This window comes from Chiroxiphia lanceolata, chromosome 20 (genome assembly GCF_009829145.1).
Source record: "Chiroxiphia lanceolata isolate bChiLan1 chromosome 20, bChiLan1.pri, whole genome shotgun sequence".
NCBI classification, from domain to species: Eukaryota; Metazoa; Chordata; class Aves; order Passeriformes; family Pipridae; genus Chiroxiphia; species Chiroxiphia lanceolata.
The window spans coordinates 11,058,397-11,083,032 of NC_045656.1; the positions used below are offsets into that span (position 1 = coordinate 11,058,397).

Consider the following 24,636-nt stretch of genomic DNA (forward strand, 5'->3'; position numbering starts at 1 on the left):
CATTGGCCTCCTGCCGCCTGTGGGCGGGCACACCGGCCACTTCCGCGTCCGTCCCCCGGCGCCACGCTCTGCGATTGGTGGAGCGGCGGCTCCTTCACCGCCCATCGGCGCCGGCCACTGGTGAGGGGAGCTGTCAGTCATGCGGCCGCCCCGCCTCCCGGTGCCATTGGCCCAGTAACCCCTTTTCGGGCTCTCGTTTCTCTCCATTGGCTCATCGGATCGGACGGGCGGTCGCGATTGGGCGAGCGGCGGGTGCCGGGGGCGGGACTGCGCTCGGGAGCAGCGCCGATTGGCCGGCGGGCCCCCGTGATTGGCAGGAGGGCGCGGGGGCGGGGCCGCCCGGGGCGAGGGTTGTGTGAGGTGAGGGAATCTCGCGGGGTCTCGGCGGCTCCGGGCGCGGCGGCGCGCGCTGATTGGCCGGCGGGGTCACGGGGCGGGGCCGCACCGGGGGCGGGGGGGGCTCCGCACGGCCCGCGCGCGGGGGGCGGGGCGCGCCGGGCGCCGCGCACCGATTGGTCGGGGGCGGCTCTCGCGCAGCCCGGCGGGCCGGGCGCGATTGGCTGCGGGCGGCGTCGGGCGCGCGCCCCGCGGGGGGGTTGCGCGTGCCCGCGGCGCGGCGCGGGCGGCGGGACCAGGTGAGAGCGGGGCCGGGGCCGCGCGGGGGCAACGCCGCCCCCCGCGCCCCTCAGCCCCGGCCGCGGGCCCCCTGCCCTCCGCCCCCGACCCACCCCCCCGGCCCCGCCCCGCCGCGGCCCGCGCTGTCAGGGGCCGCCGCGTCCTGCCCCGCGCCCCCTCCGCGGCCCCGGCCGCCCCGTCATTCATTTGCCACTTTCCCCCCCTCCCTCGCCCCCTCTCCCACCCCGCCGCGGTTCCTGTCCTGCCCCGGCCCTTCCCTTCCTCCCTCTGTTTTTATCTTCTTTTCGCCCCCCTCTCCTCGCCCCGCCGCCCCCCTTCACTTTCTTTTGGTCCTTGTGTGTGTTTCAGGCCTTCAAGGAAAAGTTACAAACTCCCGAGTTGTTGGTGCCGTGAGGGAGCAGGTGCCTGGAAGGAGGGAGCGATGTAGGAGGTGGCCGGGCTCAGGGAGGTTCGGGGGATCCATGGAGAGGGTGTGGGAATGGCAGGGCTAGGCTGGCCGGCCCTCGCGGGGTGTTCAGGGCAGAGGCTCCGAGCCCTCCCTCCGGAGGGAAGGGGGATTGATCACGGTGTTTAATTTCTATAACAAGAAAAACGACAAAAAAACCCAAAGTGAAGGAGAAAGCCCAGGCCGGCCCCAAGGCAGCTGCCCAAGGATGGAGTTGGAGTAGCCAAGCCCGGCTGGACGCTGGGGCAGGGGTTGGCGCTCGCACACATGAAGAGACTCCCCGAGTGGTTTGGCTTCGCCAGGAGATAAGGCCAGTGGAGCTCCATGTTTTTAAAGGTGGGCCGTGTACGATGAAACCCAACTTTTAAAGTGTAGCAGATTTTAATTTTTATGGCCAAACGACAGCTTGACCCAGTTGTCATCCAATCAAAGGGCATTTTTCTTTTTTGTTGAATGTCTCTTTGTGGCACAACAGCCAACGCAAAAATGATGGCGGCTTACAATGGCGGTACGTCTGCGGCAGCAGCGGGTCACCACCACCACCACCACCACCACCTTCCTCACCTCCCTCCTCCTCACCTGCACCACCACCACCACGCGCAGCACCACCTGCACGCGGGCTCGGCCGTGCACCCGGTGCAGCAGCAGCATGCCTCCTCTGCCGCCGCCGCCGCCGCCGCCGCCGCCGCCATGCTCAACCCGGGCCAGCAGCAGCCCTACTTCCCATCGCCGGCCCCGGGCCAGGCTCCCGGCCCGGCCGCCGCAGCCCCAGCTCAGGTACAGGCTGCAGCAGCCGCTGCGGTCAAAGCGCACCATCATCAGCACTCACAGCACCCACAGCAGCAGCTGGACGTGGAGCCCGACAGACCCATCGGATACGGAGCCTTTGGTGTTGTCTGGTGAGTAGAGGCAAGAACGGACCGATCCCTCCTTGTCGTTCTTTACCTGGTCATAACTCATCCCTGGTCTTGTCACTGGAGTCGGAATACCAGAAAGCTGCTTACCACTTCTCCTCTGTTCTTAGAAAGTTGCTTTGCCTGTTTGTGTTCGCAGAAGGAGGCTCGGAGTGGTGAGGAGCCACCTCTGACCAACAGCCCACCCCACTGTTCTCCTCTGAGACAAAGCAGCTTGTTTATACCCTTTCTGTACCTTTAATCAGAGCGTGCAGCTGTGCAGCTAAGCCGTGCTGCCTAAAATTTCAGGTTAACAGCTGAGTATCAGAATATTCATTTTGACCTGACTTAAGAGTCAGAAATGAAAAGCGTATGAAAATGTCTTCCTTGTGCAGTCACCTGTCAAGATCTTTGTCTCGGCGGCGGTTTGACCCGCGGTGGTGCTGGGTGCTACCAGAAACAGCACAGCTGAACTTTGCTCCCCTCTCAAAAATGGAAATGGGATTTCCTGCCTCGCTGGAGCGCTGCCTCCGGCCCTTTTATCCCCCAGCTGCGATTCAGAGGAGTCTGTCAGCAGAGTGGAATTCCTTCTCGTGCGTTTTGTGACCACCTTAGTGCCATGTATGTAATTACTGCCCTTCAGGAGCACCGACACAAAGCTGGCAGGAGTCTTTTATAGATGTGTGGGTTTGTTTCTAGCTGTTTGTCAGCTGGCCGTGCTCTGAGCTGTCCTTGGCAGCACGAAGGCACGGGGGTGTTCTGGAGAGCAGGCGCCCTGCGCTTCCTGCAGCACGATGCGAAGTTTGCAGCTGTGTGTGTGTGTGGTGCCCGCGGTGCTGAGCCCCCGCCGTGCCCCGGGAGCTGGGCTGTGGGCACTGCCTGTGCTGCAGCTGCACCAGGGCAGCCTCTCCTCGGCTGGGCCGGGCTGGGCAGGGCTGTGCAGGGCTCAGCAGGAGGGCTCAGCAGGACAGGCCTCGGGAGAGCAAAGCCCGGATCCCCATGGCACAGCCCTGCCAGCTGCCCACACACAGCCTGCCCAGCGTGGCACTGAGGTGGGGCTCCCCGGGGAGGCTGCAGGACAAGGCTCGGGTCGGTGCTGGGGCTGGGCTCCTGTCCCTCCCCTCGGAGCTGGGCAGTTCATCTGGACCGAGTGCTCCCGGTCGGAGGGGAGCTGTTGTGCAGTCGGTACTGCCGTGCCCTGGCTGTGGTACAGCCTTACAAAGTGGATGTAAAAGAATGAAAACTGACAAGGAATCTGCTGTAAAAAATTGCCTAAAAATATTTCCATCAGTTTGTATTTTTTTTTTATAAAGTCTGGAGTTTTTTAACTTAATTGTTACAGGCTTTGCTTAAATTTGGGTTGTTATGTAAGATGAGAGTTTATTACTGTTTAGTACCAGAGTTCTGTTTACCTGTGTGTTTCCCAGGGTTGTATTTTCTCAGTTCTGTTTGCTGAAAAATAAGGTGCAGAGAGAGATCTGCTTCTGTAATATTCAGTAGATTGAAAGGTCACGCTTGCATATTTAAATATAATATCATTAAGTGTGCTGAGGGGAAGAAGGAAGTGTAGAGAGAAGGGTCTGACTGGCACCAGGTAGGACAGTGCTATCCCAAGCCCCTGGCCAGGCACCTGCTGCCACCCAACAGGAACTGCCCCTGGGGGACAGAGCTGCAGAGCTGCAACTACAGCTTTAATTTAAAGTAACAACAGCTTGGAAAAAAAAAAAAACCAAAGGGGGAGGGTGTTTGATAAAAGCAGAAGCTGGGAGCTCAGATCCCTCTGGCAGAGCTGGGGCTGCACTGGCTCACTCATTGGTGCGAGTTCCTCTTTGCTCACTTGTGTTTAAATTCAGTGGTCACTGCTTGGCTTTTGGCATTTCATGTTAACTTCTGCCAGTGAGTGCAGGCTGACTTTAGGAGTGTGTAAGCAATAATTAGACTGAATTTTAGTTTCGTTCCAAATGCAGAAGAATGCCCATGTAATTGAATTTTAGCTCTGTGAGATAATGCAGCTGAATGTAAACATCGACTTGGGTATTTATAGTTTGAGGTGACTTGGACACGAGAAGTGTACACTTGGGTCCAAGTGTGACACAGAATTCATAAGGCCTGAGCTACTTTGGAATGAGGGTTCTGTTGTTTGTTGGTATCTCTGAGTGTGTATCGGAGCTAATGGGCAACTTAAAAGTTCCCGTCAGTACTTCTGAGGGAAATGGATGTTATTCCACAGTTGGAGTATTTGCAAAAGTCTTTGGTCTTCTAGTCTGACGTGTCGTTGCAGTGTCTGGAAGGCACAGGTGACCCTGCAGCTCAGTTCCAGGTCAGAGGAGCGATCAGTGTGCGTTGTTGTGCTTCCCGTTACCTCACCGAGGGAGATTTTCTCTTGGCAGTTGAATTAGCATTTGTCATTAGTTCATTTGTCTGCTACTCGATGATGTTTCAGGGGAGCTAATGTGCTGTTGGAGTTTTTCACTCGTGAAGAGCCAAAGCCTGGTGCTTCAGCACTTTCATTATTAACTCCTGCGGGCGGGTGCTGCTGCCGCTGTGTCTGTGCACAGGCCGTGTCCTCGCTCAGCTGGGCACCATTTCCTTGCATATCAGCTGTCCCTGGCATGGCATCTGTGGATTTTCAAGTGAATCTAACCCCAGCTGGCAAAGTAGAAAAGAGTCTCTTGAACAATGGGCCTTGCCCCGCTGTGTTTGTCTGTACTCTCGGCTCTCCCTGTGCTGTAACGTGGTGCAGAGGTGTGCAGTGAGTGCAGTGCTGAGCTTGGGGTCCTGAGCTGGGCTGGGGGGCAGTTGCTGAAGCAGGGACAGGTGTGCAGGGACCTTCCCCCAGGTCCTGCAGGTTTGCCTCACCACACTCTGGTTTGGCAAATTGCCACAAACCAAGTCATGTTCCTCGTTTGCCAAAACCAGAGCAATTTGCTCTTGGAGTATTCCCTGCACACACGTTCCTAAGGTGCTGAAAAAATCTGGATTTTAGTGCCAGTGACAAGCTCCGTCTGCATCCCGTGTTTCAGACTGCAGGGCTGAGTTTGGGAAGTCTCGTGTCTGTTCCAAGAATAAGGAGCTGTCCTTTGGAGAAGTGCTCCCAGTTTTGCTGGGGAGACATGCTGCTGCCATCTGGTGGGATTCCTAAAAAAATGGTAATAATGATAACAGAAAAATATCTCTGTGGAAGCTGCGAAGGCTGGTGGCTTTGGAGTGAGGGTAAAGCCTCGGTCCCTCTGCAAGAGGTGCTCCTGCTGTTCCCACGCAGGGTTCCTGGGCCAGGGAAGAGGAACCCAACTTCTGGGCAGGGAGACAGCGAGTAATGACTGTTGTTGCTGATTCAGGCTGGTAACACTGCTGCTGAGATGCTCTGGAAATGTCCCGTTGGTTGGGATGTGTCCACTCCCGTGGGACAGGAAAGAGTGATCCCCTAAGGTGTGGGGAGGGTTGTATTTGTCTTACATGTGTGTCCTACCTTTAAAAAGTTACTGTTGTTCATCAAAGACTGGAACTGAGCAATCTGTCTTAATGTCAAATCTGTGTTAAAAGGCATCTCTAAGGTAAAGCTGTTGCAAGTGACAACAGAAAACAGTATCTGAATTTTTTTTTTTTAAATTCCTAGTTTACCCAGTTTTAAATTGCAGTGGGGTTTTTAATATACTTGCTTCTAATCCTTTTTATTCAGGAAGTCACACAGCAGTACAACGTTTCAAACAGTTTGGCTGTTGATGTTGCAACAGGACATTATGGACAGGCTGCTGTAACATTAAAATTCAGAGATAATTTAGCCTAAATCTACTGTTCATTCCTGGCCTTCAAAGGCCTGAAAACACTAAATTCATTGCTCAGTAAAATCCAAAAGACTGTTGCATACAATGGATTGTTGCCTGGACCCTGGAACTATTTTAAGAGGGTTTTATCCCAGCACTGATACTAAGCACAGCAGCAGGAAAGACGTTTCCAGGATAAACCCATAATCTCCTGTTCCTTTAAAGGAACGTGTCCTGCTGAGCAAGGATGCAGTGGGGGTAATGTGTTTGGGACAAAACTGCTAGAATGTACACTGGGGGAAAAAAAGATGTTACGTGTTCAGAAAAGTCTGAATAGTGGCAGGAGAAGTTCCCCTTCTGCTGTCTCAAATTGCTGCCAACCACAACGATGTTTTGCATAGTTAATGCAAATAAAGATGCAAAAGCCCAGGCTGTAAACAAGAAAAGTTTAGCAAAAGCTGAGTTATGGGAATGTGTTCTATGAGACCCATTAAGACTTTTGGTGGGAGAGGTTTTTTCCCTAAGTTAAAGTTGTTTGTATCGTGATCTTTTTCCAGTCCCTCAAACCTCACCTGTTAGCTGAGGACAGGAAATGTCCCCCGTTAATTAACATTTAGGTGGGCAGTTGTTTGCTTTAAAGTATTTAATGTGATATTTTTTAACAGCTTAAAAGTTACAAAAGTACTCAAGTTTATCCCGGAACTCTGGTTGTGAGACTGAGCAGAAATGGGGAACTGTGAGCAGGAGGTGGTACCTCCGATGGGTGGGACAGAATATCCACCAGAATTGGATAAAGAGGCTCTGGGAGGAGTAATTCAGGCCAAGATCCCTACAAACATTCAAACTAAAGACCAGTCAAAGAGCCTTTTGAAGTACTGATGTTACAGCTGGCCAAGATGCAGCAAAAGTGTGAACCAGGAATATAACTCAGGGTTTTTCTTAGGAGTGGAAAACATCTACTGTTTGATGTGTTGATTTTTGGTGTGGAATTTGCTTTTAGTAATGGGCCACAAAAATGTTTAGAAGTATTAAGTAAAATGGACAGGAATAGTTTAAAAAAAATCATTTCAGATTATTTGGGGGAATTTGGCTGTCAGTATTGCTGTTGTGTTTAGCACTGCTGGGAACCTTCACTGATCCAGGTAAATATGAAGCTTTCCCATTCAAATGACACATCTGCTTTGTGTACATGGACTGTAACAGAAAATGGGAGCAGAGATTTCCAGCTGGAAAGGATTCCCCCTGGTTGGTTGTTCTAGTGCAGCATGCAAACAGTTCAGTAGGAGCTGTGGTAGGAATGTTGTTCTCACTGCCCACTGCCGTGGCACCACTCAGCAGCACTGCTCTCACCACTGGCTTTTGGGGGTTTGTGCTGGTTTGGGTGGGGTGGAGTTAATTTTCTTCCTAGGATCTGGTATGGGGCTGTGTTTTGGATTTGTGCTGAAAACAGGGTTCATAACCCGGGGCTGTTTTCGTTATTGCTGAGCACTGCTGGTGCTGTTCTGCTCCTCACCCCACCCTGAGGAGGCTGGGGAGGGGATCCCTCAGGCCCAAGGGATGTTCCAGACCATGTTCCATCCTGCTCAGTGTGTAAAGCCGGGGAAGAAGGAGGAAGGGGACGTTTGGGGTGGTGGTGTTTGTCTCCCCGTTGCCGTTGTGCAGCTCTATGGGGCTGAGCTGCTGGCTGGGGTTAAACCACAACAGTTTTCCACTTCTTGTGTTCTACTTCAGTGAGTTTTTCTGTTGTCTTGGGTGTCTGATGCAGATAGACAGGGATTTCATAAGAAAGAGACTGAGTCGTTTTTATCCAGTTACTTCTTGGAGGAAACCATGAGGATGCCCCGGGCAAAGGAGGCAGCAGTGTCCTTGGGCAGGTTCAGAGCAGAGTGGGGATTGGGTTTCACATTCACCAGCACAATGGAAAGAGCTGCAGGTGATTATCTTGGATCACTATGTCAGTATTTTTTACAGAATTGCTTTATCTAAATTGGTTTCTGACTCTATTTGTGAAGAAATATAGTAGAACAATGACCTGATTCAGTTTTTTTTTAATATGGGAAATTTTACAAAGCTTATATGTTTAAGTTGGGTGGGTGTTTTTTTCAAATTTCCTGAAAAGAAAAATTCTGTTAACATTTAAATGGCTGTTCCCCAAATGGAGTGAATTAAATGAAATGGATATAATAACCCCTTGCACTGAAATTAGATGTTGGGATTAGGTGAAATTCTACCCAAGTTACATATGAGGTTGTTCATTATTGTCTTGTAAGATGATGCAAGAAGGAAGGAATGTGGATAATTTTTTTTTTTTCCTCAGAGTTGGGCAAGGACCATTTGGGATAAATTAGTTCACTGTAAATTATGCAAGGTCAGCATTTCACAGGTCACTTGAAATGCAAGTCGCTTTGCAGCACCTGCAGACCTTGATGTTGTTTGTATCCACACAGGGCTGGGTGCTGATAATCCAGTTAGATCCTGGTAGCATTCGCTGGTTTCTCCTTTTTCCTCTGAATTCTGCAAATGTAACAGCTTGTGACTGGCTCTCAGTCTAATATTGATTTTCCAGAAGACATATTTCAGATGTTCTTTCGCTCTCCCCCCCTTCATCTCTTTGTAGAGGGGGTTTAAGTTGCGGGTTTCCCTGATCCAAACACGGAACCCGTGGTGTCTGTGGAGGGCTGAGGTGTGAGGGGAGGTGTGATGGGAGGTGCAGCCCAGCCTGGAGATCCCCCCAGCAGGAGATAAGGCAGGAACAGGGGGGTGTGAGGAGGCTGCTGGATGTGCCTGGGCTGCTTCATTTCTTGGGGAACAACAGCATTGAAAGAGAAAATAGCTTTGGGCAGGTAAAACAGAGGAACTTTGGGCGGGTAAAGCAGAGGAAGCCTCTGGGATATGTTTGTTTTTTGATGACTTGTAATGGTTGTATATGGGTCTCATGTATCTTTAATCCTCCAGAAAGTTCTGCCTTCTGGTCTGGAGTAGGTAACATGCAGCTGTTCTTGTGAGAGAAGCTGGCTCAAAGGTGTGGAGAGCTTGCTTAAGCAGAGTTTCTGTTTGTTAATATAATCAGTAATTGTTTTTAAAAGGCATATTAAAAATCCACAAAGAACTTTGAGTGCTAGGAAATCCCATAGTAGATGCTGTAAGTTTTGCTGTATGGGGACTCAGAGTAACTGTTGCACCCAGCTTTGTAAAAGTAGACCTCTGAGTGAGGTAGGAGATGCTTACATGGAAGTGGCTTGTGACAGGCAGTACAAACACGTATGGAAAGAACAGAGCCTTCTGGGGTTAATGCATTCATTTATTGGTAATAGTATTTGACCAAACCCAGCAGAAAACTGCAGGGGTGGGGGCTACAAACAGAGACCAAAATGCTGCTCAAACACCAAACCCACCAGAATAATCTGGACTTCATTTTAGTATTTAAAGCTGCATCTTCTTTTGTTATGTGAGAGTGATGGATAAATGAAGGCAGACTTATATCATCAGCCCTGATGTGAAACAACTTCCATGGCTACAGCTGGCTCTGGAATATGGCCATGTCTTTAAAAGTGCTTAGTAAGAATTTGAGCTTTAATCTTGAGGGCTGTGGTAGAATCAGTGTGTCCTGGTACTATCATTCTTTAATTTCCTGATGTGGTGGTTTTTTATGAAGGCTTGGAAGCATTTGTGTGTGAGTGGAATTTTTATGCTCTTTATGCTGTTGGATATAACACCAGAATGGTTATAGCAGAATCATTTTGTAGAACACATCTTCTCTTATTTCTTTGATTGTCTTAGAACATGGTATGATGGTATTTATTGGGGAAAAAAATTAAAAAATCAGAGCTTTCTGTTCAAGAACTCTTAGAGGAAATTTTTGTGGAAAAGTAAAATATACTGGGAACTGTAGGAATCCTTGGACTCTAGAGAAGGATTTTCTTTCCCCCATTCTCTTTCATATGCAAATACATTTTAATAGGTGAAAAAAAATTGCTCCCCAGAGAAACTGATGCAATTTCCTTGTCATTTTGGAATGATGCTATTCCAGATTTTAATCCTAAATCTGTTCCTGGTTCCTGGCAGTTTGTCTCCATGATCTGGGTACCACCAGGAGGTGCTCTCAGAGTTTTCTTCATTGCACAACGTGAAAGTGGTGTCAGGACAGAGCCTTTGCTTGATGGCACCAGTAAAGCTGGGCATGGTATTTAACTGGTGGCCAAGTAGTTATTCAGGCTTTGATCTAAATTATTATGTTTTCTCTGAAGAGCACCTGGCTCTCCCTTTTCCCTTGGCAGTGTGCATGGGGTTTGTTACTGCAGATAATGCATGTTACTATTTTATTTAATATAAATTCATGTGACTATTGAAGAATATTTGTCTATGAATAGCAAAACTTGTTGCATAAAGGCAGTAACAATTTTCAGCCCTGAGCATTGTTCTTCCCCTGCAGCATTGCTGAGGTCTGTGCTGGCACTCGTGTAGGTGAGGGAGCAGTCTGGTGGTGCTCTGGGGCAGGGGGCTTTGCTGCACTGAAAACCATTTTATTCACCTTTAGCTGTTTTGGTTCCTAATTAATGGGTTACAGTATATTAGAGGAAATACAGAAAAAGCCCATTTTGAAGCCTTTGATTGATGTAGGGCAGTTCTGTGTGGAGTAGAGCTCACAGGTCACTGACTTCTGAGCACAAGAGTGTGTCTCTGCCTTTTAACTGAGTACCTATTTGGCTTCCTCCTGCCTTTGTTTTTAAAGGCCCTTGGAGGCCCATGCAAGACTATTTGAAAGCCCTAAATAAGAGCTTTCCCCCCCCAGAGATTGGACAGTGACAGAACAAAGGCATTGTTCTAAAGGCTGTTTCCATCCAGCAATACAACTTCTCTTTGGGTGTTTCTGTGAGCTCTCCTTGGCTCGTTTACTTCAGAGCATTGCTTTGGAGTGAGGATTTCTTGCAGGGAGGGTTTCTGGGACAAGGAATAGGATGTATCATTATTCCCAGACTGCTGGCAATCCATCTTCCTTAATTTTATCCATTCCTAGGCTAGTGTTTTTTGGTTAAATGAAGAAGAGAATTTCCTGAATCTCCCAGTGCTTTGTGACTCTCCTGTGTTCTCCCTGGTGTGTTTGAAGTCCTCTAGGCCAGACCTCCTTGATGCTGATTTGTAGCTTGTGGGTATGTTGATGAAGCAAGATTATTCTTTTTGTTATTGTTCTGACTGAGGGAAAGGAAGTGGATCAAGTAGGTCATGGAAAGCCCTGATATTCCTCAAATGGATGTGGATAATGCAGGACTGCCCAAGGTCACACACGGATTGTCCTCAGTCACTGCTGTGGGGAAGGGTTGGAAAAGGGCAGCTGCAAACCTGCTCTGGATTCTTCATGGACATTAAAAAAAATAAAAGGCAGTCAAACCAACGTGAGAAGATTTGAGATGCTATTTTTGTTTAGTTTTGTTTTTTTTTAAACAAAAGTGGGGATTCTCCCATTCAATTCACATTTTTCAAGTCAGGAGTCCTGTTTCAGTGGCAAGGACATGTCAGAACAAACAGGAAGAGACCTGAAAATGAACATCTGCCCATAGTTTTGTTGAAGGCACGTGTCCTCCAAGCCAGTGTTCTCAAAGCTGCTGCTGTTCACAGGATGTGCAGGTAGAGGACAGTGGGGTTTAGTGGGTTATGTTTTCCTCTAGTTCAGCATATGGAAATGAAAAAAAAACCCCAACCACCAAACACAGAACCAACCAAGGACTGTTTAAAAAAAACTGCTCAGCCCTTAAAGTGAAATAGCCAGAGTGAGTAATAACTAGCATCTACTTTATTTTTATATCTCAATTCAAATTGTCGGGGCAGAGGCTCCCACGTGGTAATTGCTGTTAAAGGGACAGTGTCCTGTGTCCTTACTGCCCTGGCAGTGCTGCTGCACCAGGGAATGTTCATAGCATGGACTGCAGCAAAGGAGTGGGAAATGAAGACCTGCTAGAATCCTTTCCAGTTTTAAATCTTAAAGCCATTAAAAGTTGCCATTTATGATTTGCCAGAGTAAGAAGTTTATGTAGCTCCTGACAATTTGTGGAGAGGGAGAGTCTGTGTGTGCTGGGAATCCTTCTATGTCAGTGGCTAAAGCAAGACCAGCCCAGATCCCTTGTGCTGCCAGTCTTTGTGCACCACTGTTCTAACAGAGAATGTCCTACAGCAGCACTGAGAGGCAAAAATAAATTAAAAAAAAATCTATTTTACCCTGGGTCACCTGATTTAATTGAAGAGAGTAAGAGTTCAACCTAACAGCTTAACTAAAAGCAGTTTTTAATTATGAAGTGGAAAGCAGCTTTTATTTGTTTTTTTCAATTATTATAGATACCTCAAGGTATCAAAGTGCTTTTCTGAACATATTTGCTCATTGATTGCACTTGAAAAATCAGGATTAAGGACTTCCACTGGGCTTTTGCTGGCAGGGCATTGACATCCTCACCCAGGCCCATAAGCTGAGCTGCAGCTTCCCTTCTGCTCCTGCTGAAGGAGCAGAGCATTTATATTCTTTAGGTTTGGATTGCTTATTGTTTTCTGAAGCAGTTGAAGAAAAGTAGGTGAATGTTGACAGAATCAGGACCAGCTTTGACCTACTTGTGGCTTTTTCTCTGATCTCTGTCTTGGGCATGTCACCTTATAATTTTTAAACTACTGTTTATTCATCTGAAACTTCATCTGAAACATTGAGAACTGACAGGTGTTTGGTAATTTGAATATTAAATGTATATATCATCACTCCCACAGTTGTTCCCAAGGAGATTTTGTCACCTATCATATGACCCAGTAAAGGGAATCCTTCTGTAATCATTTTTATTTCATCCTGAACTATTGTTTAAACTTTGGGTTTGAAGTGTTTTAGAGCCATTAATGTCGTTTGCCTGGAATTTCACCCGTGGCAGTGATTCCATCTGTTGTCACAAGGTTTTTGGCAGACTCGGAATAGAGAAGCATATATTAGGATTGTCAGGTCAGTTCATGGAGATCACAGAATCCAGCTGTGGAATGAGGGGGTCAGACAGGAGCCCTGCAGGTCAGACCTCAGCATTTCTCTGGGTGGAATTGTGAGACCAAGTCAACGGCATTGTAGGATGTCAGTGGGTTTGGCTTATAACAATTCAGGTTGGGTTTTGTTGGGGTTTTTTTGGGAGGGAAGAGGGAGAAACTCACTTTCCTTGAAGATCTCGTAGTATTTTAAAGAGGTCTCTGAGATGGCCCATTGTGGGTGAGTTTTAAAGGAGAGGAAAGGGCCGAGGAGCCCTGAGCTTGTGCTGCCTCCTCGAGTGCTCCAGGGCTGCTCCAGCGCCTCGCTCGGGTCCCCTGGCCCTGGCACCACCATAAAACAGTGTTGGGTCGTTTGCCTGAAGGTGTAAATGTGCAGATTTTACACTATTTCAGGTGTTTGAGTAGTAACCAAACGACCTCCCATGGAAATCCACTGGTTACACGTTCTGCTCCTGCAGACATGGAGGGATTTTAAACCTGCTCTCAGCAGGCTGGTCACTCAGGGGTGCTGTTCACCCTCACTTCAGGGTGTCACTCTGATGTCCTCCTACTTCTGAAACTGCCTTTTGAGAAGGAGTGGTTGTGGCTCCCGTGTAATTGAGACTGTCAAGGAAATAGGTGGAATTTTTACAGCACTGTGAGATTTGATGGTATGTGACAGGATTGTTCACTGGTCCGTGGCAGTGGGGAACTGGTGTGTCTTTAAACTCCCTGGGAATAAAGAGAAGCCTGATTTTGTAAAAAATTTTTTTGCTTCTTCTTTGTGATGTTGTGGGTCTTTCTTAAATCCTCATTAGCCTTAACTGAGATAAAAAGCACTTCTTTCATGTTCCAAAAGTAACCCTAAAGCATCTTGTAGACCTTTGGGCTGTAGAGGTTATGGATTTATTTATTTCACACCTATGTTTTGACTTGTCCATTCTGTTCCACTGTAATTCAGAGAACAAATGACTGGGCAGGGTTGATTACATAGAAAACTTTCCATAGAAAAAAAAGTGAGGGAGTTGAGACATCTCTAGTTAGTGTTTACTTTGGCCATTGGGAAGTGTTGGGGTTGGGAATTACAGTATCTGATAGGCTTAATGTGTATTTTAAATAATGTTTTAAAGTTCTGTGATTCTGATATCCACTCCTGTGCAAGACAGATAAATGAAATACTGTTGTCTAAAGTAATTCCTGGCAAAGGGGGTGGAAGAGAGAGTGTCAGTTATGAAGCATTCTGAGTTGCAATTCTGTGTTCTGTATTATTGCATTTAATAGAATAAAGAATGGGCAGGATAAATTGAAACTTTAAAGGTCAGTGAATAAGATTTGCCTCTTCCAGGTAAAAATCTTGATGAATGTTCCTAGATTTATCATCACTACAGATTTTGGAGAGATGAATATGAATAGCAGTAATTCATGGAATTAAAAGGTACTATGGGCCTCAAACATATATACATATATATTTGTACATATACATATACAGATCTATCAAAGTCCTGAGGCTTGGTCCTGAACCAGCAGATACAACTGTTGCCCTTGGTGGGAGCAGGGAGCACTGAAGGGTGATTACTTGGAAGTGCTGATTTTCCGTGTGCTGGGAAATGGGCAAAGTGATTGTGTGAGAAAGGAAGGGCTGAAGTAGGACAGGTTTCACTGGGGGAGGAGTGGGAGGGATCCACTGCCAGGGGGGCTGAGCTGCTCCACAGGGGTTGTTGTGGGGCTTCACTGCAGCCAAGGGGCAAAAAGGGGTTCAGTCCCTGTGTTTTGTGGGTTTTTGTGTCCATGTCCCCCCACGCTGGGGAGGGGGTGGTGGGAGGATGAGAGGGGAGGGAAAGCTGCTGGTGGAACCTCAGGGGCTGGAGGTGGTTCCTGCAGGAAACGAGGTGTCTGTGGAGAGGATGTGACCAGAGACCTTATTAACCTACTTTGCTCTGGAGGTGCAGAAATACTCCAGGAACTGTGCCAAGGCCTGGAGGCTTGTTGGACGTGGAGAAGAAGGTTTCTCATTTGGGTTTCTCTGGGTTTGCTGGTGGGAATGGGAATAGAGGTCAGGGAATGGGGGCAGGAATGTGCACGTAACTGTGGTATACACTTTAAAAATGAAGAAGAAAGAAGTACAAAAATACATGGAGCTTTATGTGTTTATTGGGCATATTATTTATTTATGAACATTGCAGACCTTACAGAGCTATGCCATTAACTGAAAAAAAAAGAATTGTTTTTTATGGAATTAAAAAATGTATCTGAATAAATGTCATATGTAGTGTAGTAACCTACTGTAGCTGTGGTTCATAAAGGCAGTTGAGAAGTGAATAAAAAGGTCTCAAGCATAGCCAGAAAATTTTGTGTAAATGGTGAAATAAACTTGAATTAGAAAGCAGGTTCAATTTTAAGCTTCCATGAAGGAAGACAAATTAAACATTTTAAAAGATATTAACCATAACAGTATCCCTCTAATTTTCTCTCCTTTCTTTTAAGTAAGATACTCTGAATCACTTTTTGTTCAAGGAGACAGATTTCTTGCAGTAATCAGTTTTGCTTTTAGCTCTGATTTGTAAAGAATAAGTGATAATAGTGCACATGCTGGAGGGTGTGATTAGACCCGACATTAAAAGGCTTTTTTAGGACATGGATGGTTGGAAAAGGAGCTCTGGAGAGGTCTGGTTTGGCAGCTGAGCAGGAGTGGATGAAGCATACCTTTGAAGTGTGCTGGGGAAAACAAGGTGCTTAACCCTTTCCCATAAAATACCTTTTAGTGGAAATGGAATCTGGATGTTTTCTTCAGTCTCCATGAGAGTTCTCCATGAGATCTGTGAGCTTACATCAGGCAGCTCTTTCCCTGGACAGATCCTGTCCCTCTAAAAAGCCCAGCCCTCGAGAGCATGTGTTAGAAAGACTTGAATTGGAGTAACTTACAGGTTTTTTGAAGTGCTTTTGGGTATTTTTTGATTACTTTACAGTATTCCATGGAGTGTGTTGAGAAAACTTAATGAAATGCTGAGAATGCACATTGGTAGTAGTTAATTAAATTGCCTTTTTTGGTAATCTTCTTAAGTAACATATTTTCTGTTCAGTATCTTTGCAACACACACGAACTGTTCGAACACAAATTCCTGCATGCAAAACCTACTTTACTTGCCTAAATATTAAGAAAATATTTAGCAGGTGGAATATATTTTTATAGATTCCAGATGTCAAAAAACTTAAGAAGTTTTTACTTTTGTCTGTGAACACCTTCACCCAACTTTTATCAATCCATATCAGTTTGCCAGTGACTTCTTGTGTGTTTAATATCAAGTGGTCAGTTGTGGGAGCGAGTGCTGGAGCTGGAGCCCAACTCCTGCAGCTGATCCCCAGGGGTGGGTGAAATGGGGGAGATGATCTGTTGAGCTCTCCCCTCTGTCCCTACACTCTGTGTCACCCCAACTCAACTTGGCTGTCTGTGCCTCAAAGTTAAATCCAAGTGAAATCAAAGTTTTGCTCAGTAGTATCTCTTCAGCTCTCTTTTTCAGTTTGCTTTCATATCGTATCTCTCAAAATAAAGATTTTATTTTTTTTTTTACCCACTGTTAATATTTCATTTTAGGATCTTTGAAGTATTGCCAGCTGGAGGCTGCTGCAGAGCAGTAGTGACCTGAAAATCGTTAACAGCACATCCAGTGCTTAAATAGCTTGAAAAATAACAGCTGTTCTTTTTGATAATGTCTTCTAACAATGAAACCTTATTTTCCCGTGCTTGTGTGCTAAAAATTCTGCTGTCAATACCAACTCTGCCCCAGTGGTTCATACTCTTCTATGGTGCAGCTACTGGGGCTTTTTGTAGGCAGTGGTTTGATGCAGTGGTTTGGAATTGTTTTGAAGTCCCCAGACTGCTGGTGTGAATAGGTGGTTACTCTTTGTCCATGCCAGTGTTTGTGTTACATGTGCCTCGTGGGCCCGGAACAGCTCCCTGGGGGAAGGAGGTATTTAATGTAACTCACAGGGAAGATAAGAAGAAATATCCCTAAAGTTGTGCCTCTGGCCACTGGGTGGGTGCAGGATCCACCTTTGGTCAGTGCTGTTCCTCACTCTGGTGGGGAGTCATCCTTGGATTCAGTGTTCATCCTTGGATTCAGTGTTCATCCTTGGATTTGGTGTTATCCTTGGATCCAGTGTGCTTCTCTGACTCCTGCTTCTCCTTCAGCATCCATGATGCTGTGAATGTCTGAGCCCTTATTCCCATTTTTATTCTTCCTTAGTGGGGAAAGGCCTTGTGCTGTAAGTTTAGAGCAGCTTTTCAGAGAGCAATAAAGTGAAGAGGCCTGGGCACTACTTTGCTGTAATATTTTCCTCCTTTTAATAACGTATCTGTGGGTGGCTTTTCCTTTAAAAATTATAGCTGAAGTGACTATGAATATCTCCCTTAAACGGGATTGTATCAGCTTTTGCATCTCTCAGACAATGTGTGTACAGCCAGAGGGTAAAACCCATTATAATGCCAGGCTAATTGCATGAGTGTGTGTGCTAAAACTCTGTTGTTGAGAGAAATCCAACCAAAACAAAGCCTCGCTCCCTCCTGATGATCCGGCTCTGGTCACCCCTGGAGGGGAGCCCAGGTCAGCTCCCTGCCAGGACAGGGCACGGTGGGCTGTGGCACACGGTGGGCTCTGGCACATGGTGGGCTCTGGCACATGGTGGGCTGTGGCACACAGCACTCTCTGGCTGGGCACAGGGAAGGAAGCCTGGAGTGACATTCCAAAGTCAGGGTCCTCAGATCAGGACACTGGTTGTGTACAGGGAGGCTCCACTTTGAGCTGGTTCTCTGCATTCACTGCTGGGGTGAGGCACCTCTAGAGAAGCAGTTCATGTGTTATCCAAGAGCCCTTGAAAAGAGATTAATTCCACCTCTCCCTCTCCTTATTCACTCTGCAGAGCTGGTGGGGCTGACAGATCCTCTTTGACATATGCTTAGGCTGCCATTGTTCCTGAACAAGCATCTGTCTGTCCTCCCTTTGTCTCAGGGCCTTGTTCCCTGCTCCCTGTGTCCCTGTGCCAGCACAGCTGTTTGCAGGCTGGAGCTGGCAGCAGCCATTCCCCAGGTCAGGGAGCCACTCTTGGAGCTTTGGGCTGGAAAACTGACAGCCTGCTGAAGTTGGACAAAACCATTTAGCATTTGAATAATTTAACTTCCATTAGGAATTGTCACAGAGCCTTAAAATGCGTTTTATGTGTGCTGGTGAACAGTGGTGGGTCACAAACCAGTGTGGGATGGTTCCAGCTGGACTGTCCAGTCTGTGATCTGACACAGTGCTGCTGTTAATAGGCAAGGTCATTGGAGAGTCTGGAACGTCACCTTTGTCCTGTCTCAGTGGTGTGTGAGTCTCTATAATAGCAAACTGGTAAAGCAGCTGCTTTCCTTTACTTAAAAATTCAGTCTATGTGTTTTTTTCCTTCAGTAAGAAATCCACTGTTAAATGTGTATACATACACTCTTTTATTTTCTTAATGATTTCACACTTACGTGCTTGCTTTCCTCAGCTCTGCCCCTGCTACCCAATAGTCCACTAAATGTTGTAGATCAGTTTTTGTCATGTTTTGGTAGGGCTCAGTGCCTGGCAGTGATTCTACAGAGAATAAGGTTCTGGGTGTCATGGCCTATTCCGTGTGCAAATTTTATGTACCCAACCAAGCATTTCCCAGATAAGAGATTTGATAACTGCACACCCTTGCCGTGCCTTTCTGCTTTAGTCTTGGGAGTCTTTTGGGTTTGTGAATGTTCCTAAGATTTTTAATGTCATCCCATATTTTGAGATGTGCCAAGCTGTGATGGCAGTACCGTGTACTGAAGAAATGCTGTGTTGGTGTCACATGCCCTTGAGTATGAGCTGCGTTATTTGTTTAGAAGTGGTGTGTCAAACATGGCTGGGTGAGCAGCTGAAATGCTGGTGGGACCAGGGTGGTTACATATCTCAGAGTAAGGCTTTCTGGAAAAGCCTGGGTGATTAAGAGTCAAGCAACTGAGGAAAAAAGTTCACTGACTAATAAGAAAAACTTGCAGAGTAATCCTGTTAAATCCCCCTCCTTCTGGTGAGTCCTGATGTAAGTTTATAGGTGTTATATGGGAAGGCAGGCTCGCTCCCCCTGTAGAACAAACTCTCTCAGCAGTTTCCCACACCACCCCTGAGAACATTCTTTCATTATCTCGCTCCTGTGTAATAATTGCATGGAGCAGTCACAAACTTGTTTTTCTACCAGTTGAAACTACAGAACAATGTGTATGCCTTGACCTGGATTCGGGGAGAGAAAAAGTCACTGTTGGCGAAGTCTCCACCTTGAAAATTTGCCATCAGCAGGGCAGAGAGTTGCTAAAGGCTTATAATGCGTAATTGAAACGCCTGAATGCCCGCAAGGATTCTTTGAGATAAGGATTGTCTTTGAAAACATTTTAACTAGAGGTCTGGATTGTGTCATTAATCCCTTCTATAGTCCTATTACTTTTTAAAATTGTATTATTTCTGGCACGATTAGCCTGCAATGTAAGTAGAAGCTGCAGGGTTTGTAAAGCATCTTTTTTCTTGGTATGTTTCATGTCAGACTATTTTATAAACTTTTACTGTAGTTCTTAAATAAGACATGTATATGTATATTATGTATAATCAGCAAAACAAGAGGTTTCTGATGGTAGAAGAGAGGCCCTTCTGCACAGGGCACCCAGCTGCAGTTCAAGGGCTGCATTGGCAGGACCCAGGGCCTGCTCTGCTGCTGTGCTTGTGACCTGCTCCCCAGAACCCTCCGTGTGGCCCTTTGCCCCAGCCCTGTGCTGGCCCAGCTCTGTCACCTCGAGGGATGGGGGGCTCTGAGGGGGCTCTGGGGTGACTCCACTCGTGGTGCTTGGTGCCGGATCTGCCGGCTCCGGGTCGCTGTTCTGTGTCACTCCCAAAGGCATGGGGACAGCTGCCTTCGTATTCCCCCACACTTCCAAATGCTATTTATTAACTTACTTTTTGCCCCATATCTATATATAATTTTTGCTAAGTTATTTTTGGTTCAAATCTTGGTCTCTGATCTCCTTATCCCCAGCTACAGTTGGTGCTTAATAAGCAAACCCTTTGAGCCTTCAGTAGTATCTTGAAAGCCCAGCCTGTGCTGAGTGATGGAGAACTCCTGCCTGCTGGGCCCTTTGCTGCAGGATTCACCCGGGCTGGAATGTCCTCACAAAGCAGAGGAGGGAATTGAAATGTGTTCTGAGAGCAGCAGTAAGTAAAGCTGCCTTTCTAGCTGTTCTCTCAATTAGCTCCTAGGAGATTTTCCTGCTTTTCTAGTTTCTCTTGGGGATGTGTGACCCGATAGCATATTGCTATAAATAATGATTTTGCTAGTATCAAAGTAAGTACTGTACACAAACACAGAGCAACATTTTCAGCATCTTTTTTTGGATGCTGTAAATACCAGGTTTTCAAACAGGCTATTTTCTTTCTTCCTTTCTTGTTTCTGTTCTTTGGAATTCAGGCCTGACAGTTCTGATCTTCAGAACTTGGGCTGTTAGTTTTGTGCTGCCCCTTGAAGTGAAATCACTGGTGAATGGTACAAAGCTCCCAAGGCAGGGAGGTGAGGGGCAGGGTGACATTGCTGCAGCTACTGGGGGAAAGAGCAGAGGAATTTCTTCCCAGCTGGATACTGCAGGTGAGCATCACTTGTCCATAGAAGTGGGTTATTTAAAAGAAAAAGAAATTGACCTTAAATGCAAATGCCCCAGCAACCCTGTTTAACTGCTTCCTCTATGGGAGACTACCCCAGGGCACCAGGAAAAATGAATTGGTACAGATGGAGGCATTTGGAAAAGCAGAGAACAGCCACACCAGGCCTGGTGTGCACAGCTGAGGGGAACTTCAACAGCTCTGCAACACGTTCAGCAATTTTTGAGTCTCAAAAAGGGTCCCACAACTAGAAAAAAGGAACATCAGTAAATCTGTGGTAGTTCTCAACATAGATCAGACTTTTGTGTCATTTGATTACAGACCAACTGTTTTATCAAACCTTTCCCTGTCCCTGATGAGGCAACAGGACAGCTCTGTCCGTGGGAGGAGCGTGAGAGCCCACAGGACACCGATCCCTGATTATGTTCTGACTGAACAGAATTTAGTATTCCCAGATAAATGTCTAAACTAAACTAAAGAGGTCTGGTACTTGGAGGTAAAAAGCGCTGACAGTTTTCTTAAGTGAGGCTCGGCACCAGGAAAATCTGAGAAATTGGGGAATCTGAGCTCAAAATCTTTGACACTGTGCCTTCAGTCAGAGAGGAGAAGATGGATATCCATTCATATTTTTGGGTTGTAGTGGTTGGAAGAATTTTCAGGCATGCAGCAATTACTTTCCTATACATACAAGCTCTCTGAGATAATGTTTATTTTAAAATGTTTTCCTTTGTAAAACATTTTGATAAAGGAATTAGGAAGGGGGTTAGACAAAGTTCAGGCTAATACCAATAGGAAAAACAAATTATGCAGATTGTATTACTGTTAGTGTGTACTTAGCATTGATGTGAGAGCTTTAATTAAGGCAACTGTGAACTGCCTCATGGCTCTCTGCATAGCAGAGATGAACTTACTTGACTGTAGATGGTCAACTTCCACATCCCAAGATTTAGTTGCAGTCTGAACTGGTTTTGGTAAAAGCTGACTGTTGATTCTGGTGTTTTATGCAGCCACCATCATTTTGTAGCAGAACGGCTGCAGAAAATGAGTCCACCAAAAATCCCATTTTAGGTATTGTTTTGAAATGACCTCCACTTCAAACTTCCTGGTTTTCATTTGTTTATGGGAACTCCAGAGATGACTTTCTGTGAATTGGATTCAGGTTTTTAACTTTGAATATATTACTTTTGCAGTCTTGGCCCACTGCTATTCTGAATTTGAATGTTTCCCTCAGTTTGGACAATGGCAGAGGAGTACTTCTGGTCTTGTAAAATAATGTATTAAGTTTTGGACCTTGCCTGGAGATGCAGATTGTGCCCGAAACATGCCATAATACAGCATAAAATAAATGCTAAAGAGTTTGAGTGTCATGTTTTTATAGCCAAGATAGTCATTCAGCTCTTGTGACTGTGCTGTCAAATAGAACATGCTGGTGTTCTGCCTGGGCATTACCAGTCCTTCGTGAGGAAGTGTCATGTGTTGGGCCTCACACCTGTGTGATACTTCAGTGTGTGATCACTGGGATCCTCTCCTGGAATTCTGCCCATCCAGGAATATCCTCCTGGCAGCAGCTGTGTGTGTGTGGTCAGCAACAGTGTGAGAGCTCCAATGGGAAAGAGAGTAAATCAGTGCCATCTGCAGTGTCTTTAGGGAGGAGCTTTATGAATGAAATTTTACACCTTTGGTTTTGGAGCAAATGTATCTATTTAATGATATCTGTTTAATTCCCAGGACTCAGCAGCTTTTACCTTGACATTAGCAGGTTAGAGGTTTGATGTCTTGCTGCCCTTTTTTTTTTTTCCCTTTAAAGCTGGTAAAACTTGGGGGGGGGCAGAAATGCTGCCTCCTAAAGAGAAAATGCCACTAATTAGCTGATCAGTGGTGCCTGACCTTGTGAGCGTGGGAGCTCTGAGCTCCTGCTGGGTTCACATTGATGTGAATTTATGAGCCACTGCCTGGCCTGGCCCCTGTGTGTGTGTGTGTCCTTCAGACTCTGCCTCTGCTGGACCCTAAAGCCACAGGCCAGCCCAGAATGTGCTAAATGGTGCTGAATAATACCCTGGTTTTGCAGGTGTGTTCCCGAGGTCCCTGTGCCCTCGGGGTGCAGTCCCTGTGTGGGGTGAGGGACGTTTCAGTGTGGCCTGTGGGAGCACAGAGCTGTGTGAGCAGAGGCAAAGGTCCTGGAGAACAGAGGGAATAGAAGACCTTTTCAGATTCCTGTTAGCCATTTCCCACCATACAAATAGTCTGACACCACCTTTCCCAAGTCCCCTCTGCCTCTTGATTAAAACACGAATGTTAATATTTAACAGGTTACAGGTGTCTGGACGAGGTGTTGGGCCTGAGCTGGTTTGTGTTTTGGAATCAGGTGTGGCACTTGGAGCTGAGGTGAACAGTTGAACACTCCAGTCTCATTTTTTACTTAGATATTTAAGACAACACGGATGTGAGACAGAAGAAGCCACCTTGGGTGTCCACTGTAGAGGAATTGCATGAGAGAGAAAAAAGCCAGGAACTTTTTGAGGACAGTGTAGTCATTGGGATACACAGCTGGGTGTAGATTCTTCTGTGGGTTCAGCATTGCACTGAGATTAAAGTTATTTTGGTCATCCCAGTAAAAATATGCATATACTTTGTTCTGTAGTGAGGTATGAGAAGCTCACCTTAAAAACTGGGATTGGGAATTGAGGCACCATAATCTCCTTGCTCTAGTTTTATGGTTCTCATTATAAAATTCTATTTTCAGAATCTAATTATTTTAAATTAAAATACTTGCCATGTGCAAAGCACCTTATAATTTCTGAGCTACTATACTTGCATCCCATAAGTTCTGTGGTTGAAAGACTGGTGTTACACCTGTTTTACATGTGTGAAAACATAGATACCATGTGCTGTTGCTTCTCCAGATGTGAGGTGATTTGGTGATAACTACTCTTACACTTACCAATGTTCTGTCAGAATGGGATAGTTACGTGTTTTTCCCTTGTAGGAGGGGAAGAATAAAGTAATGGACACTGGTACGTGTGAGTGTGACCACTGGAGAGCCTCTGAGGTGGCTCTGACCAAGGAGGGATCCCAGTGGTGGCACACAGGCTCTGGGGGACAGTGCTTAATGCCCTTGGATTAATGCTTTCTTCTCTAGACTTGTCTTCACCCTGTTTTGACTCCCCGTCTGAGTTGAGAATGACAAGAACTCTAAAATATTCTTTTCTTATTTAGAAAAATTGTCTAGCAGGAGTATGTGATGTTCTAAATCTTTTATTCTGTAGGTCAGTAACAGATCCACGGGATGGAAAGAGAGTTGCACTCAAAAAGATGCCCAACGTCTTCCAAAATTTGGTCTCTTGTAAAAGGGTCTTCCGGGAGTTGAAGATGTTGTGTTTTTTTAAGCATGACAATGTAAGTAAATTCAAAGTAATTTTGAAATCTTTGAAAAAACCTGAATGTAAACTGTAACTGAAATGTGTTTTCTTTTAAGTTGTAGAGTATCTAAAATGCTTTAAGAGCTCTCTAATTTTACAGTTATCAGCTTTTCTGGAAACTCAGATATTGCTGTTACTATAAAAATGAAATTATAAAGAATCTAAGGATATTCATAATTGCCCTCCCAAAATGTTTGCAAATGGACAGTGAATACAATTCTGCCCAATCTTATTTCAGGCCTTAGATAACAGTCAGGCTGCCCAGAGCTGTGCCAGCTGGGCACACTTTCGGTGCTGAGCTTTTTTATACTCCATTACCCTGTGCCCTGTGTTGGAGTTTATTGCTCTCTCATACCTGGTGAGACAGAATGTTGGTCTGTTTGTGGGGCAGAATAAAGCCAAGTCATGTAAGAAAGGTGCAGTCTGACTGTCTTTTTGAAAGGGATTTATTTTGTTTGACTGGAATAGGCCTTGACCTTGTGTGGTGTTTCCTAGGTACTCTCTGCCCTCGACATCCTCCAGCCTCCACACATTGACTATTTTGAAGAAATGTATCCTAAATATAAAAATAGAGCATCTTATCGAGGTATGTGTGATTTTCATTGGCTTAGCAACTGCCAGGGGTCGGTGGAACCTCTGGAGTGGAGCTGCAACCCCCCTGAGCCTGTACCTGAACAGGTTTGTGTGAAGAGGTGAACCTGTGCAGTGCAGAACTCTGAGTTATTGTTGATGTTGGAGGTGAAATGGTGCAGGGCTGAACTCAAAGCTTTGACTCTGGAGGAGCCAGTCCATGCAGGGACTGTGGGATTTACA

The 24,636-nt window shown here is 46.2% G+C and overlaps 1 protein-coding gene across 5 annotated transcripts in view; it reads left to right on the top strand.

The window, feature by feature from the left end:
* Positions 1-257: 257 nt before the first annotated feature.
* NLK (nemo like kinase) overlaps positions 258-24,636 on the top strand; it is a 38,730-nt gene continuing 14,351 nt past the window's right edge. For 2 of the 5 annotated variants that reach the window (XM_032707265.1, XM_032707268.1), the window contains exons 1-4: positions 587-635; positions 985-1,980; positions 23,671-23,800; positions 24,319-24,374. In XM_032707265.1, the coding sequence (XP_032563156.1) occupies positions 1,535-1,980; positions 23,671-23,800; positions 24,319-24,374 (632 nt within the window). In that variant the 5' untranslated portion in view covers positions 587-635; positions 985-1,534. Of the gene's footprint in view, positions 361-586; positions 636-882; positions 1,981-23,670; positions 23,801-24,318; positions 24,375-24,636 lie in introns of those variants that run through there. The other 3 variants (XM_032707269.1, XM_032707266.1, XM_032707267.1) reach the window with 3 other exon arrangements.